The 14873-nt window shown below is 40.7% G+C and overlaps 1 protein-coding gene across 3 annotated transcripts in view; it reads right to left on the reverse strand.

The window, feature by feature from the left end:
• Window positions 1-11338, reverse strand: part of pbx1b (pre-B-cell leukemia homeobox 1b) — a 59483-nt gene extending 48145 nt beyond the window's left edge. The window contains exons 1-2 of one of the 3 annotated variants that reach the window (XM_023416492.2): window positions 10672-11338; window positions 9622-9695 (exon numbers count right to left, since the gene is read on the reverse strand). In XM_023416492.2, the coding sequence (XP_023272260.1) occupies window positions 9622-9695; window positions 10672-10859 (262 nt within the window). In that variant the 5' untranslated portion in view covers window positions 10860-11338. The remainder of the gene's footprint in view (window positions 1-9621; window positions 9696-10671) is intronic. The other 2 variants (XM_023416491.2, XM_023416493.2) reach the window with 2 other exon arrangements.
• Window positions 11339-14873: the final 3535 nt, after the last annotated feature.

Genomic DNA, 14873 nt, shown 5'->3' on the forward strand with positions numbered 1-14873 from the left:
GTTAATTTAGATGATATGTTTTTCAATTTTCAGACATGACTTACATAGCAGCCACCAGTATGATTCCACTTTTCAACATAACGACGATGATTAAAAAAATGAAGTATCACAGTAATGTAGCTATTATCGCTAAATGTGAATTATGGTAGCTGGTCTGGTTTTCTAGATACAGGTGAATTCTCGAGCTCTTTGAAGTTGACTTCAAGCAAAAACACTGATTGAAGTATTTGTCAGTGGCGCAGCCCTGCATGGTGAAAAGGGATGTACCTTCTTTGATCTGTTTCTTCTTTATGATTTTAATCATTTCTCAAAAATTCTCATCAAAAACAAAACACTCTTCTATGTCTCACGTATTATGTCTGATGTCATTTTATGTCATTTTACTATTTGTTGGATGTGCAATCAGTACAAACTTTTTTTGTTTATTTTCCAACTCAGACAGAGCAGTGACCCATTGGAAAAGTATTAATGGGCCCATTTCACCACCCCCTAGACAATCCTGGCTCAAACACTGTTCAAATCACAACCCTGGCTCTGCACTCCATGTTTAGTGAAACATCATTATACCTCTCTTGATGTCAGGCTACAGAATCCTTCCCTTTGTCTGCATGATTAGCTACTGGTTCCTCATTATGGAGGTGAGGACTGAACTTCCATTTGAAGCCTTTGTGAATCCCACCTTTACTTCAGTCCACTAGTCATAAAAATGTCATGGCAGCTATAGAGCACACAGGCCACCCTGAGATCTAACAGGAATCACACGGTCAGGGCCAAATCCAGCAAGGCAGATACAGCCAGTGGTTACAGTCTGGAGGTCGGTGAGGAATCTCTGCATATGACTTTCCACATGCTCACCCATTTCAACCTCCTTGACATCAGTCTGAAAGTGACTTCAACCAAGAGCACAGCCTCTGTTTACTCTCCTGGTGTAATGTTGCACCGCAGGGAGAAAATGACAGACCATTTATAAAACAGGAAGAGGAGCTAACTACAGTGAGCATAAGCTATTTCTGGAGGAGGATGTCTGCAAATAACAAAGAGCTGTCAACATCTTACAGGTCCACAGTGAAGTAAAATCACTTAAAAAAATAAATAAAAGACTACGCCAATGCAGAGAAACTCCAGGTTTTGTGTCTGATCCCACCTGCTGTGACCCCTGCTGAGGCTGCAGACGATCACACACCACGCTTTAAGTTCCCCACCATGTCGCTGGTGTCGGCGCTGGGATGGTGTCCAAAACCACAATACATTTCTGTTATGGAACATTTGTTTCCTTTCAGGGGGGCGCAGGGCCCCAACATGCTCCTTCTACATTTTTCTGTGCTGCCACATTGCATGACAGTTTATTTTGGGAAGCGCAGGTTGGCACCTGAGACACAAAGCTGACAAAGCACTCGATGTCACTTCAATGAGGCCAGTTGGTTCCATGACAATGCCTCTGGCCATGCAATCCTACAAGATGGACAACTCTGCGCTGAATATCTTGGCAAAGTAGGAAAAGAGGCATCAGCTGTTTGCACAATTTCATCTTCGGAGAGAACAAAAGCAACACACAAACTCTAAATCTGAAGAGGGTTCCACCTCAGATAACTGGACGTTAATAAAATCTGAACTGCTGTGATGGACTGTTTGCCAGTTCAGGGTGTTTCCCTGGCTCCCACCCAATGTATGCTGGGAATAGGTCCAGCACATCCAGCTCCCTAAATAGGAACAAGTGGGTAAGACAATAGCTGGGTGAATGACAATGTGAAAGTATGTAAAAATAAACAGAAGAAGTCATGATCCACACATTTTCTGAGGGGACGGATATCCTACTGATCACACTGTCACCTTTAAAAAAAACAATCACACATAGTTTATTTGAATTAATTTGGATGTTCATACTCACTGCCTCGCTTGAGTGACAAGCTAACGTTACTGTTTTTAATCATGATTTCTTTTCATCTGTGGTGTTGAATGCAAAATGTTTCCTTCCATGACCTCTCAGATTGTTTTTGGTCTCATTATTATCCATTCAGCACAGAACTACTCTTCTTCATCTTATGTTAGCATATAGAACAACAACAGCCTAGTTACCTGACAGGACAACACAACAGGTCAGACAGATTGACATTTTAAGTATATGGTACACTCTGTTGTGTTTATACTGTGAAATTTGAATTCAAACTGATTTTTTACAGAACAAATATTTGTTTTTTTCCCCCCAAATTCCAAAAGAAAAGTGACCTTTCAGAATAATTTATATCAATAATATTTGTCCAAGAACCAGGAAATGAGTAAGGAAATTATTTAAGGCTTGTGGGTTCCTAAAATAAAGACAAAATACTATTTTTTAACAAAAAAATGTAAAAGTATTTCCCTATAAGAGTGGTTTAAAGGACCAAGCCACACAATTGAAGAATTCCCTACTGTATGTTAGGGCTATAATAAGATACAGTGAAACGTTACAATGGCGCAGTAACGCAGATGTATATCATTTGTTTATCGTGTATTATATCCAAAAATTTGTTCCGTCTCCATTCGCTTTAATTCATGATGTGTATATCAGCACAAAATCTTAAATCAAAAGATAAGACAAACATCTGTTTCTACCACACAGGGTGAATAAATACTAACACACATCACAGTCCCAGCAGTGACAGGAATGACAACACTGATGTTCTCTTAACATAATCACAGAGGATGTGACTCAGTAATGCAGTCCTTCTCTGTATAAGCAACTACGCTTCCTGTAAATTTACAGTTCGGATATAGACACTGTTTAATTTTAGGTATATTTCTTCCTAATTGTGCATCTGAGTGTGTTTTTATTGGAGCTGGTGGAATGACAAAGAGATGAGTAGCAGCAGAGGAATTGTGGCTTGCATTAGCTTGGCCAATTACGGGGCTTTGCGGGACGCTTAATGTTGCTCTGTGAAGAAGGCTGCTGATGAAGATGAGAGAGAGGAGTCAGCAGATCTGTGGATGCCAGTACTGCCATTCACTGACATCTAAAGGAAATGTACGACACGTAGCTCTGATTGGGACTGGAGTTGAACATTGTGTAATTTAAGGATGAGTCATACGGTCGGTCGGTGGTCACTTTGTCTGATAGCAGGACATTGGAATTCAGTTTCCCACCAGGGGGAAATATAAAATGCTGCTTTCCATAAAATGAAGTGCTAAACACACTACCTGACGCACACACTACCAGCGAATGCATATCCTGTTTCTTATAATGCAGTGGCGACTGAGTGCAGATAAGATTACTGACTGGAATGACTTGCCTCAAAAACACAGATGGACAAAAACCTGTGTGCACACACTCACACACAAATACCCACACACACAAATACCCCCCCACACACACACACACACACTTGTACAGTAAAGTGACAGAGCAACTGCTTTGCTGTGTTAAATATCAGATGCAAATGAAAAGAGAAAATCTATCATGACTCTAATGTGGCCTGATAGGAGGGGGCGCACTCTCCTCTGAGGAGCCGAGCGGTGTGAGGAGGGTGATGTATGGAGGAGCTGGATGAGAGGTGAAAAGCGTAGCGAGACGGACGAAGGGAGGGGGGGGGATTGCCGGGAGGGAAGGGAGGGGGTAGTGGGGGGCCATGCAGTCCTGCCAGACTCCTGAGAGCCCAGGGCAAAAGTGGAATAAATGTTGATTAGTGTTGATTTTGTCCAACGAGCACCCGGCAACTGACAGTGGGACTAAGCTGCAGCGAAAGGGAACCATTAATCTTGGTCTGGTTTAAGTAGTGTATATTAATTTGTGTCATTTCCACTACGTGGAGAGAGGCCTCTCTCTCTCTCTCTCTCTTTTCTTTCTCCCTCCCTCCAGTATTTGAAAGCTGTGGCAGCTGAGCCTCTTTCATGGTGAACATACAGTGGAAGCCTGGAGGTGGCGTCTGCAAGTAGCAGCAGGGGAGAGTGGAGGAAATGAGATTCCAAACACTACATTATGGAAAATGAACTCCTGGGGGGTTGGTATGGCAACCACATTCAAATGTGCCATTGCATGTTCAATTTAACGTGCATAACAAATTTGCAGACTTGATTAAATTCGTAACATATTAAGGAGGCTGGTATAAAAAAAGGCCGACCGAACCTGCAGGGACTGAGATTGCACAGAGAGCCCTGAACGAGGTAACAGTGATATTTAAGCAATCATTTCTCAGCGTTGAGCAGAGGAGTCGGCATTCAGGTAAAAGATTGAGGCCTGCGCTCTTTTACAAGTCTGCTTGGATCTCGCCTTCATTCTGTAATCTCCACACTGGCAGGGCTGCTCCGAGCGAAATGTAATTTTACTACAAACTGCATTTCTAGTGGCCTTCGCAAGAGAGGGAAAAAATCATTCATCAATTCAGGAAATTCTGAAAATATCTATAGTTAAAAATACAAAAACGATGTAGTGCTGCTGCTTCCTTTTCACAGGGATGAGTGGAGACTTTCATGGCAGAGAAACTTGTCCCGAGAAAAAAAAAAAAGCTCACTTTCCTTCTACATGTGATGTCAGCGTTAATTACCAAATCACAGCACACTAAGATTTCTATAATTAAGCTCCTTAATATGATTAACATGTATCAATTAGGCGACTGACAATTTGCATAATGTATAATGTAACCACATTGTTCTATACTGTAATGGTATTAACACACCATTTACAATGCTGTCACTCACTGATGATTCTGTGATTATGATTCTGCATCAAATACAATAAAGAAAAGTCTTGTGCGTGCCTTATCCTGGTAAATCAGAACACATTTTTCTCCAGTTGTCTACATTCTTGGAGCAGAGTTAGACTCCAGTTCTTCCTCTTTTTCTCTCAGTGGATGATTAAGCAGAGAGACTGGGGAAACAGCTGTGGTGGCGAGCTTGGCATTTCTCTCTCCCTGAATGCTGCTGTATCAGCATCGAGGAGGAAGGATAAGAGGGAGACAAAAGCTGCACGTATCAGAGTCGTCTCCGTGCGTCCGCTGAGAGACACGCACGAGAGGGGAGGCGCAGCCCTGTGACACGACGCTCGCTATCACGGCAGATGTCTACTTCGCCATGAAAGACAGAGAAGGTTACATGCACTGTTACTACCTCCATGGTTTACACCTGGAGAGACTCCCAAATCTGGCTCTTTAGCAGTTACATCGAGTTGAGATGCACCCATTAGCAAACGTGATACTAGAAAAGAAATTCCTTTTATTGTGTATCAAACCAAAGATTAGTCGATTGATCAAGTAGTTTAATGAAAGATAACTAATCAGCAACTGTCACTTAGTCACAGTCCAAGCAACAGTGCCAAACGTTCTCCACTTCCAGCCTCTTAAATGTAAGGATTTGATGCTTTTCTGACTCTTACATGAGTCACATGACAGAGAACTGAACTTTTTGGGGCTTCAGGCTTTTGGTTTGCCAAAAAAGTCTGAAGAAAAATGTTGAAATTTTCAGTGTGAAGATTTGTGATTCTTCACTAGTTTTGCACAGTTTACAGACCAAAAGAAATCACATCCACAAAATAATTGATTTATAATGAATAAGGAAAATAATTGTTGATTGCAGTTGCTGCGATGATGTCGATGGAAAATTAATCAGCAAATATTTAGAAAATTGACTAAAAACTTGATGGTGATGATAGTGAAAATAATTTTTAGTTGCAGCTCTAGTTTTGTCCAACCAATAAAATGATTCAGTTTACAATGATGTCAAAGAGCCTGGACCCAGAGAATCTGCGTTTCTGCTGCATAAACAATTTATAAATGATTAATCACTTATCAAAACTTGTGCCAACTCATTGTCTGTCAATCAGCTTAATCAGTTAATCGAGCCCTACACCAGACTGTGTTATGTTTTGATGTTGAGACTGTACCTGATCACCATGAGGGCTGCTCCAAAGTGTTTACACAGCGACGTGCAGGGCTGAGCCGAGATCAGCCTCTGTAATACAAATAGGCAGATGCCAAGCAGCTGAATGGACTGACAAGTCAATGTAGTGTAGGCTTCCATACACCTTCCATAATCAGACCTCTGGCTCAGTTCATCCTGTCAAACACTGCTCGGCTGCCCTCTGTAAAACACCCTATTTTCACCCTTCAAAAAATAACATTACATCACTCGGCCAGTCATTTTTATAAATGGAGGATCCCCTAGGCTTGAAACCTTACACTATACAAACACGGGCCACAAGAAAGCCGGCCTTTTATTGAGGTTGAGGGGAAAAAAATTAAAAAGCAGCACATTTACTAAGCAGCTCAGTCGAGGAGTGGTTTTGTTTGACACTGCTGGAGATTTATGATGCTGGTGAAGTGTTTACAGAGGTCAAGGCTGCTCATTTTCCAAATCAGTTTGTCAAGCATTTGCTTATCTAAAGAAGCCTTTTCATCAATCATAAAAAAAAGTGATGGTGAAGACACAAAGAAAACAATCCACCTGAAAAATATCAATGATAGATAAATAGACCGTGTATACATAAAAAATGATTTACCAGCCTGTTAACTTTGAGAATTCAGTTAGTGAAAGGTTAAAGCTTCATGGTCCAATAGCAGAGGAGTCAAAGTGTTTGGATATATTTTTGGAAAGTCTCTGTGAGAATTTCTCCAAACAGAGCACACACCGCTGTTGCCAGGACGAGCACTAACAGACAAACCCCTGCTGCTTTTACCTATGCTCCACATTTCGGACACATATGAGTAGTATAATCAATATGTTTTATATATTTCCTGCTTCGTCTCTACTTAAGACTGAAGTTATGTCACACACACGCGTGTACACACACACACGCAGGCACAGTGTCTGCAAACCAGCATTCCTTTGAAGTAAAAAAGACAACCCAAATATGCCTGGAATGAAACTGGGTAAAGACGAAGCCGATGTCTGTCAAAAAAAAAAAAAAAAAAAAAGAAACAAAACAAAAAAAAGAGCCATTGGTTTAAATAAAGTGTTCCTTCCTTCTCCTTTCCTCCCGGGTGTCGCTGCACTGTTGTGCCTTTTTATACTGCACAATCTTTCTGTTGGCCGTCCCTCATTTCATCCCAGTAAAAATACACAGAGTAGGTCAGAAGTTCAGGCCCTAGATCAACACTGGCATTGTGTCCTGCAGGTGCTGTCAGCCGCTCTGGGGACGGCCAGAGATGGAAAATATACACAAGCAAACAAGCAGCTCTGTGGATACACGCTGTGTCTGCACTCACATGGTACTAGGGACACGAAGTTACAGTGGCTGAAGCTGCCCGTCTACACACACACACACACACACACACACACACACACACACACACACACACACACACACTCTCTGAAATATTTAAAAGTGGAAGTGGGAAAATTTTGGCTGCTGGTACAAAAGGAGGAGACAGAAAGTTGCTTCAGGTTGGTTTCCTTCAGTGCTTCTGTACTGAAATAATGACAACAACACAAAATGAGAACCAAGCATTTTGTGAAATGGCAAAGTAAATTACAGCTAATGTGTATAATCCATTAAATCTATAATTAAGTTTCAGCCATTTCAAACAAAGTTGCATCATTTATTCTTTCATTTTAAGCTGCAGTCAAACAGAAAGAAAAACCTGAAAGACAACTGGCTTCTTTCATTTACACAGTATCAACTTCTAAGCTACAAATATGATGATACTTAAAACTTTCCAAAATTAGAAAAATCAAATAGCAATTTACTTTTCTTTCCACTGACCATCACGACTTCAAATGTAATTTTTATAAACTAAACTAAACTAAAAATAAGAAAACTTAAATTAAATTTTTTTAACATTTTATAACCGTTCTCAGTCACTTCATGGTTTAAATCAGTTTTAAAAGGAGATTTGACCACTAGATGGAGCAACGAGCTCCGACTTTTTCTAGTAACTAAAACAAACAAAATCCAAGTGGAAGTGAACTTTATAATGTTCTGAGCTCACCAGCAAAGTAAAATACTATTTCAAGTATGAATACTTATTAATTACCAAGCTCAAATCCAGTGCTCTGAGTTTGAAGAATGTAACTAATGAAAAACGTGACATTGGCATCAAGACTTTTTTTTTTTTATGTTTACGTGAAATTAAGATTTTTCGACTTTTTAAAACTCCATGTTTACTTTACACTAAACCTGTCGAAGTTTTGACAGTGACAAAACATAATGTGTAAAGCATAATTACTCTTAGCTGTAGTGTTCATGATGACTTTTACATTGTGGCAACATGCATATAAATAATTTCTGCCTATAGTAAATTTGAAGTGAATACCTGGATTAGAGAAACAGTATAAATGTGAAAGGTTTCTCTCTAAAACTAGCAACTATTGAAAGTTGACAAACACAAGACAAGCACCAGATCTCCTGTGTAAAGCTCCATAAGCTGCACCTTGTATTTATAGGTTGCCAGCTGAAAGAGAAAAGAATGGGTGTGCAGGCAGGAAGAGGTCCAAGTTACTTTGTACTCTCAGCAGTCGAACTTTGGATGAACTCCGAGAAGCGCCAGGGAGTAAAACACTATGCATAACTGTGTCACTCCCCCTCCAAAAAAACCTACCAAGACAACAAAAAAGAAGAGCAAGCCAGCAGGCTTCAAAAGGCCCCCCCTGCTCTCTCCTGAGGCACTGGCCGATTCAAGATAAATTGTTGGGCTTGGGGGTAGGCAGCGAGGTGAACTTCAATGAAAACCTCAATGAAAACATCCATGAAAGCACCAAGCGAGGGTGGGATCACACAAACGAGAAAACAACACACACAGCGCCACACATTGCCGCCACAAAGGTCAAGTATGAGCAAGTGCAACTTTTGGAGACAATGACAACAATATCGTCTTCATCCTCCATCCATTCCGTTTGATTTCATGCACTAATGAGTATGAAACACACAAAAAGCGCTTTGGCAACTAAATAGCTCAACAGTGTAAGTTCTGAAGAGTCCTCCAGCACATCAGTCTACAGACAGGAAAATAAAAGATGAGATGCACGCTATCAGTCTGAAGTGCACTGAATTCTATCTATGCCAATTTCAAAAATGTCACGGGGAAAATGATTTGGAAACATGACTTACGCCTCCTATGTTACATTATTTCTCTCCTAGCAATTATTCTGCTGACATGCGCTCTCACAACTGCTTTAATAGAGAGACACAATACAGAATAGAAAGAGACGTATTCACTAGACTTGACAGTTAACTCACAAGGGGAGACATCAACGTGCTTGTGACAATTTTTTGCTCAATACTCTCTATTATTCCACAATAGCATCAAAAAAGCTCATTCATATTTTGACACAATAATTGATAAGGACTGCTCGAGGTAATTGTCCACAGTTCCTATTGTGAAATGGTTAAAAACGCTCCGACTTTACAGCTACAGGAGGAAACACATGTCTTACATGTCACTGAAATTTATATGGTGAATTGTGTTGTGACTGAACATCCAACTTCAGGTCCTCCAAAGTGAATTTGAGTCTGAATAACAAATTTGCCTTTAATGACACTGCTCTTATTTTAGCTACATGTTCCATTATTAACAATACTGTATTCACTATTGTATTGATTCAACCTGGTGAAGGAGACTCGCAGTATTTCTTGCAGACAGTGTGGAGACAAAAGCAGTGCAGTGTTTTGTGTTGAGCTTCTGCTAGAGTGTAGTGCAGAATTAAATATGATCTTACCTGTTTTTTCTTTGATTTCACACAACACATTGAAAAGAGCTGGCTTCATTCTGTGACAGTTCAGAGCGTGTTTCCTGAAAACAGAGAAGTTGCCTCATTAGCAAACTGCCGAAACATGTATTACATCTTATACTTACTCAACCTCCCAATCACTGGACAACAATAAAGATTGCAGTTATATTAACAGTTATAATTCATCTTTTAGATTCGTGCTACAGTGCAATTACAGGGACAAATAATACAACTATTTTCAAATATCTTCATAACACCTGTATATGTACAAATGTGCTCCAGCTTCATTATTGTAACATATATTTACCTTTATACAAAAATAACTGATAAAAAAACATTTCATTTAGCTTTAATAGCTACTGTTCTGTGATTATAAAAATTGTATATATGACCAAATATCTCTATAAAACAAAACACACTCAAATGTAGGATTTTGTGTTACTCACTTGCAGCTTCACTGAACTTAATGTGGATTAGACAAGATGGATGAAATCTTGAATTATGTATCACAACTAAGAAAGTTGCATTGCATTCGCCTCCACGCTGTAAACAAGCTGTCACCCGGTCGTTTCGTTTGATATTTAAAAATAAATAAAAAAATTTAAAAATTCAGCCTGTCAGGCTACATTCCTGTCGACTTGTCAATAAATGCACCTTGACTTTATGAAAGTGATTTAAAAATACTAAGTGAGCCGAGTGAGCTGGCAGGCCACAGTAACAAACACCATGTTCACACACTTTTATTTTCTCCTTAAAGGAGCGCGGTTGTCGAGTTATTTAAATGTGAAGCAAACTAGTGATTTGAAGGCATGCCATCGTTGTTTTCCACTGTTCGCTTTTGCACAAGGAAGTGCAATGCCCTTACATTATAGCTCCATCTACACTGCGCTGTATTTAATAAAGTTATCGTTTTTAATATATATATTTATTTTTCTTTCCTTTTCGTTTCTTTTTTTTTTTTTTTTAAATAATTTTTCAATCTAGTTTTCCACCGCCGCCACCACCTCCTCCTGACAGTGAGTTGGAGCAGATCTTTACCTGGCTTGGGCTTCGTCCAGACTTTGATCTGTGATGGTCATAATTTGCTGTAAAATGTCTCCAATGTCCTGTTTTCTCCCGTCGCCGTCCGTTCCTCCGGTGCCTTCCTGCATATGCTGCGGCAGGCCGGGGTGCCCTGCCATGCCTACCCCCGTGTGAGAGTGCATCAACCTCGGCTGCTCGTCCATCTCTTCTTCCCTCTATCTAATTCTCTGTGACGCTCTCGCTGCTGAAATCCTGCAAAAATACATAAAAGAAAAAAAAAGGAAGGTGGGAAAAAAAAAGAATCCCGTTGGTGCTTTAATATTTGCGCCACGCACCCGGTGTTCCTCGCAGATGTATTTTTCTGGCGCTCGCCGAATAGAGAGAGAGGGTATCGGAGGGGAAAGCGGAGAAACGAGCCCTCCCGCTCTCTGGCTGTGTCTCTCTCAGCTGGTCGGAGCTGAATGTGAAATCTGATCTGAACTGCTGCTGCCTTCACTGGAATATGGGTGTGCGTAAAAAGAGATAGGCTGCTGGTTTCTACTACTACCATGAACTAGGATACGTTTTCTTGTGATGTTGCGCAGTGATCCCAAACCACCTCCTTGCCTGCCAAATTACAAAATAGTGGCTGTGAGAAATAAGAAGTGTGGATTTATTTCATTCACTCCATCCTCTTGCTTTTGTCGTGTACAGTACAAGCTGGGCAGGCGGCAGCAATAGCAAAGAGCGTGAGAGTCAGACTCCGCCTACGCGACATGATTGGGAATATAAGACCATTTAGCCCCACCTTGAGGTGCCTCTCGTGAAACGTCGATCACTGCGCTGCAAGGGTGGGATGCAGAGCAAGAGGCTGGGAGATGTGGCTGCTGCCCTTACAAGCGGGGAGACGGTACGGAGTGGCAACACGGTGATGGATAGAGCCTGAACTCCAAATAAATTATAGTGGCTGACACAGGAGGTCTGCTTTAGCCTCCCCTCCTGACCCCCACTGGCCCCACAGGAAACCACTTCATTTCCATGTTGTGCCCTGATAAAGCCTCAGGTACACCAATCAAAAGTATTGTTTGGCCCTTTCATTTGTTAAAATTATTCGATAGATAATGTGGTTAAGGATTTATGTAAGGAAAAACCTCATCCACCGATGAGACACTTAATGAAAAACACCTTAATATTAAATTTTTATAGTATGAAATGAGTCCAACAATCAAAACACTCTTGTTTTGTTGCTGTAGGCAGTGGTACATAGACTTTGTTCATTCAATTTCAGGTATGTTGCAGGGCTCCGCTTGGCTGACTTTGGCAGGGTTCTCCTAATGTAAGGCGGTGACCCATGTTGCGCAGCCAAGCAGCAAGGCCTGAGTGTGTCTGGCCAGGCTGAAAAGTGCCCTTCAGGCCCAGCGCTGCCTCACTGCCGCTGCTCCTCTCCACTACTGAGAGCCATTCAGAGGGAAGAGGACGAGGAGGAGGAGTAGGAGGGGTAAAAAAAAAAAAAAAAAAAAAAACAGCTCCAGTGTGGAACTAAAGTATGAACAGTGCTGTGCAAATCATCGGCCTGGATGTATACATGTGTGACACACATAATAAGGAACATATGTAAATACTTAAACGTGCCACAGTGTTTTATTGAGAGCAACATGTTCATGACTGCTACCTGCAAATTCATAGTCACTGCTATGAATTCATTTTGACTTCTGACTGTTTGTAATAACTATAATCACATTTCGAATTGAACAGATTTAAAGCCCCTGAAAACAGGTGCCCTGTGGAGTTTTCTTGTGAACACAAAGTTTCTGTTTTACGTTCAGTTTTACTCACCAAAACACATCGTGTGCATCCTTGAATTCTAATGAACATGTCGTACAACCATTTCCTTCCCCGTACAGCCATGTTCCTTCCTTTACAGCCACGTTTACGTGTTGGCAGTCTTCACCTGGCTTTGTTGGCACATTGCTGCATTCCTTGACAAGTCACCGGCACCTGCGGATCAGTGAAATCATGTTAAAATAACCAACTTTGGCAGGGAATTGTGTGTTTGTGGATCCCACCACTCACAGGACGAAATTAGGTTTTCAAGATGCTTTTAAATGTTTAAAGATAGGCTATAATTGTTGCCTAATTTGCGATCGAAAAGCATACATCGGTGTATTTTTGAAACACCAGCACATGTATCTGAAACTTTATAAATTACATTTTGTCTAACACTCCTGAATATAGCAAAAGTCACTATTGTACCATCTTATTAAAGCTGTTTCACAGTTACATATTTCCCAATTGATATTAAACTATTTAAAAATCATCAAGCTGCAGATTTTTCCTTTTCACAATTCAAAATATACAACTGGGATGCGCCCATTGGAAGTCCTCGGTACAACTATTAGCATATTTGAGTTTGAAGTGTAATGGCAGTGACATCTCAGACTGTCTTCCTAAGCCTCAGGTGGAGCTGCAGTGCGATCCTCGAGCTCAGTACTCTCCCAGTAGGAGCTCCTGTGAAGCACCGCCTATGTAAATTGGGAGCAGAATATGTATGATGGATAATGGTAAGTGCGGTAAGTTTCCCTGCCATCTGCTCAGTAGTAGAATAATGAGAATACCTGAGGGGGTCTCTGTTGCACCAACATCCATATGACTCCCCAACATCTGCTAAGTTACGTTAGCAGTGCATTTAGAAATCTAAATATATGCTGATACTTTCAGGCTACATGGCAAGACAAACAAATCACAGAGCTGGCAGTGATCTTCATCCATTCGTTGCCAGGCTGATGTATGGTCAGCAACTCACTAGTGATAAAACAGGAAATGCTAATAGGCGTCCAGTAAAATGCTTAATTTGCAGCGGAGACGTAAGCGATATATTACAGAGTGTGGGGCTGAATACATGAATTTCCCATGCCAGATTGCCATCCTCACTAGTGGGATTCTGAGATACTGTCACAGTTATTAAAAGTAACAACGCCAGACTCTAACAGCAGTGGTAAATACAACGCATACGTGTCGGACACGACAGCAGCTTTTGGCCCTTACACCTCTGCACTGTACATCCTCCCCCAGAGCTCTGGTGCTGCTGAGTGGATAAAACAAAATAAACCATATACATTAAAAAAATAAAATAACATGAGCTTATTAAAGGAATAAATAAATTCCCCAAAAGAAAAAGAAGAACAAATCAACTGTGTCATAAATTAAGCAAATATTATGTTGTTTTAGGATTTATTTTCATTTAGGTGTTAAGCCTAAACTGTTTGACTCAATTTACACATGTATTTCTTTTGTTGATGTTTTTCTTGTCATTTTCAAAAACAGTATCCTTTACTTATTTGTGTTTTTTTTTTTTCATTTGCGTATGTCAACCCGAATCCAGTCTAGAGGGTGGGGATAATGCACCTGAAGCCGTCTGCTAACAGTTAAAAACATGAGAAGAAGAATAACTTTGGCAGTTTAGTTACAACAATAATGGTTTGATCAGACATCAAATAAACACAACAGAACACCGTGTCTTCTGTCTGTCTGACAGTGTTGGAATAGCTGCAGTTTTACATGTGACAGAAAGAACGATGGCTTATATCAGCGTAATTTCACTGTCTCTTCAGATGCCATTATCACAGGGTACAGTGTGGATATCTCCGCAGATAGATCGCTGACATAGTTGCACTTTGGAGCAGTAACACCAATTTCACCCATTTACTGCATTTCAACCTTTTGAACATTGGGCAAGAATGCATCGCAAACCACCTCCCCAGGTGGTTAGGGTTACGCCGGGGAACACACTGCCTGCGTCACGTGTGCGTGGCTGCTGCTGTCGCTGACCTGCTGCGGAGAAGAACACGTGTGTGTTCACACCGGCTGCATCTCTAATGCATTGCTGTTACTGCAAGCTTTATCTTTCTACATAGAGTTTGCAGGCTACTGGAGTGTTGGATTTCTATTTATTATAAATTAATTTCTTATTATTGTTTTTTACAGAAAACGTCAGTTTTCACATGTACTGTCAGTTAACACGTGTGCTGGGTCATCTAACCTGCATGGTTTTCTTTATGCATTTCTCAATTTATTTGAATTTTATTTATTTACTAAATTTACCCAATAAGTCATGTTTGATCTTCCATAGTTGTGGTTTTACCCTTTTGAAACCAAGCATTCTTTGGATTCACTGGCTTAAATACTGTATGTAAGAGAGAAGAGAGTGACAGAGCCACCACAAGAGCTAGACATCATGT

Source organism: Seriola lalandi, unplaced genomic scaffold, assembly GCF_002814215.2.
Source record: "Seriola lalandi dorsalis isolate HSWRI2012SDOR001 ecotype SW California unplaced genomic scaffold, Sedor1 jcf7180002054566, whole genome shotgun sequence".
Taxonomy (NCBI): Eukaryota; Metazoa; Chordata; class Actinopteri; order Carangiformes; family Carangidae; genus Seriola; species Seriola lalandi.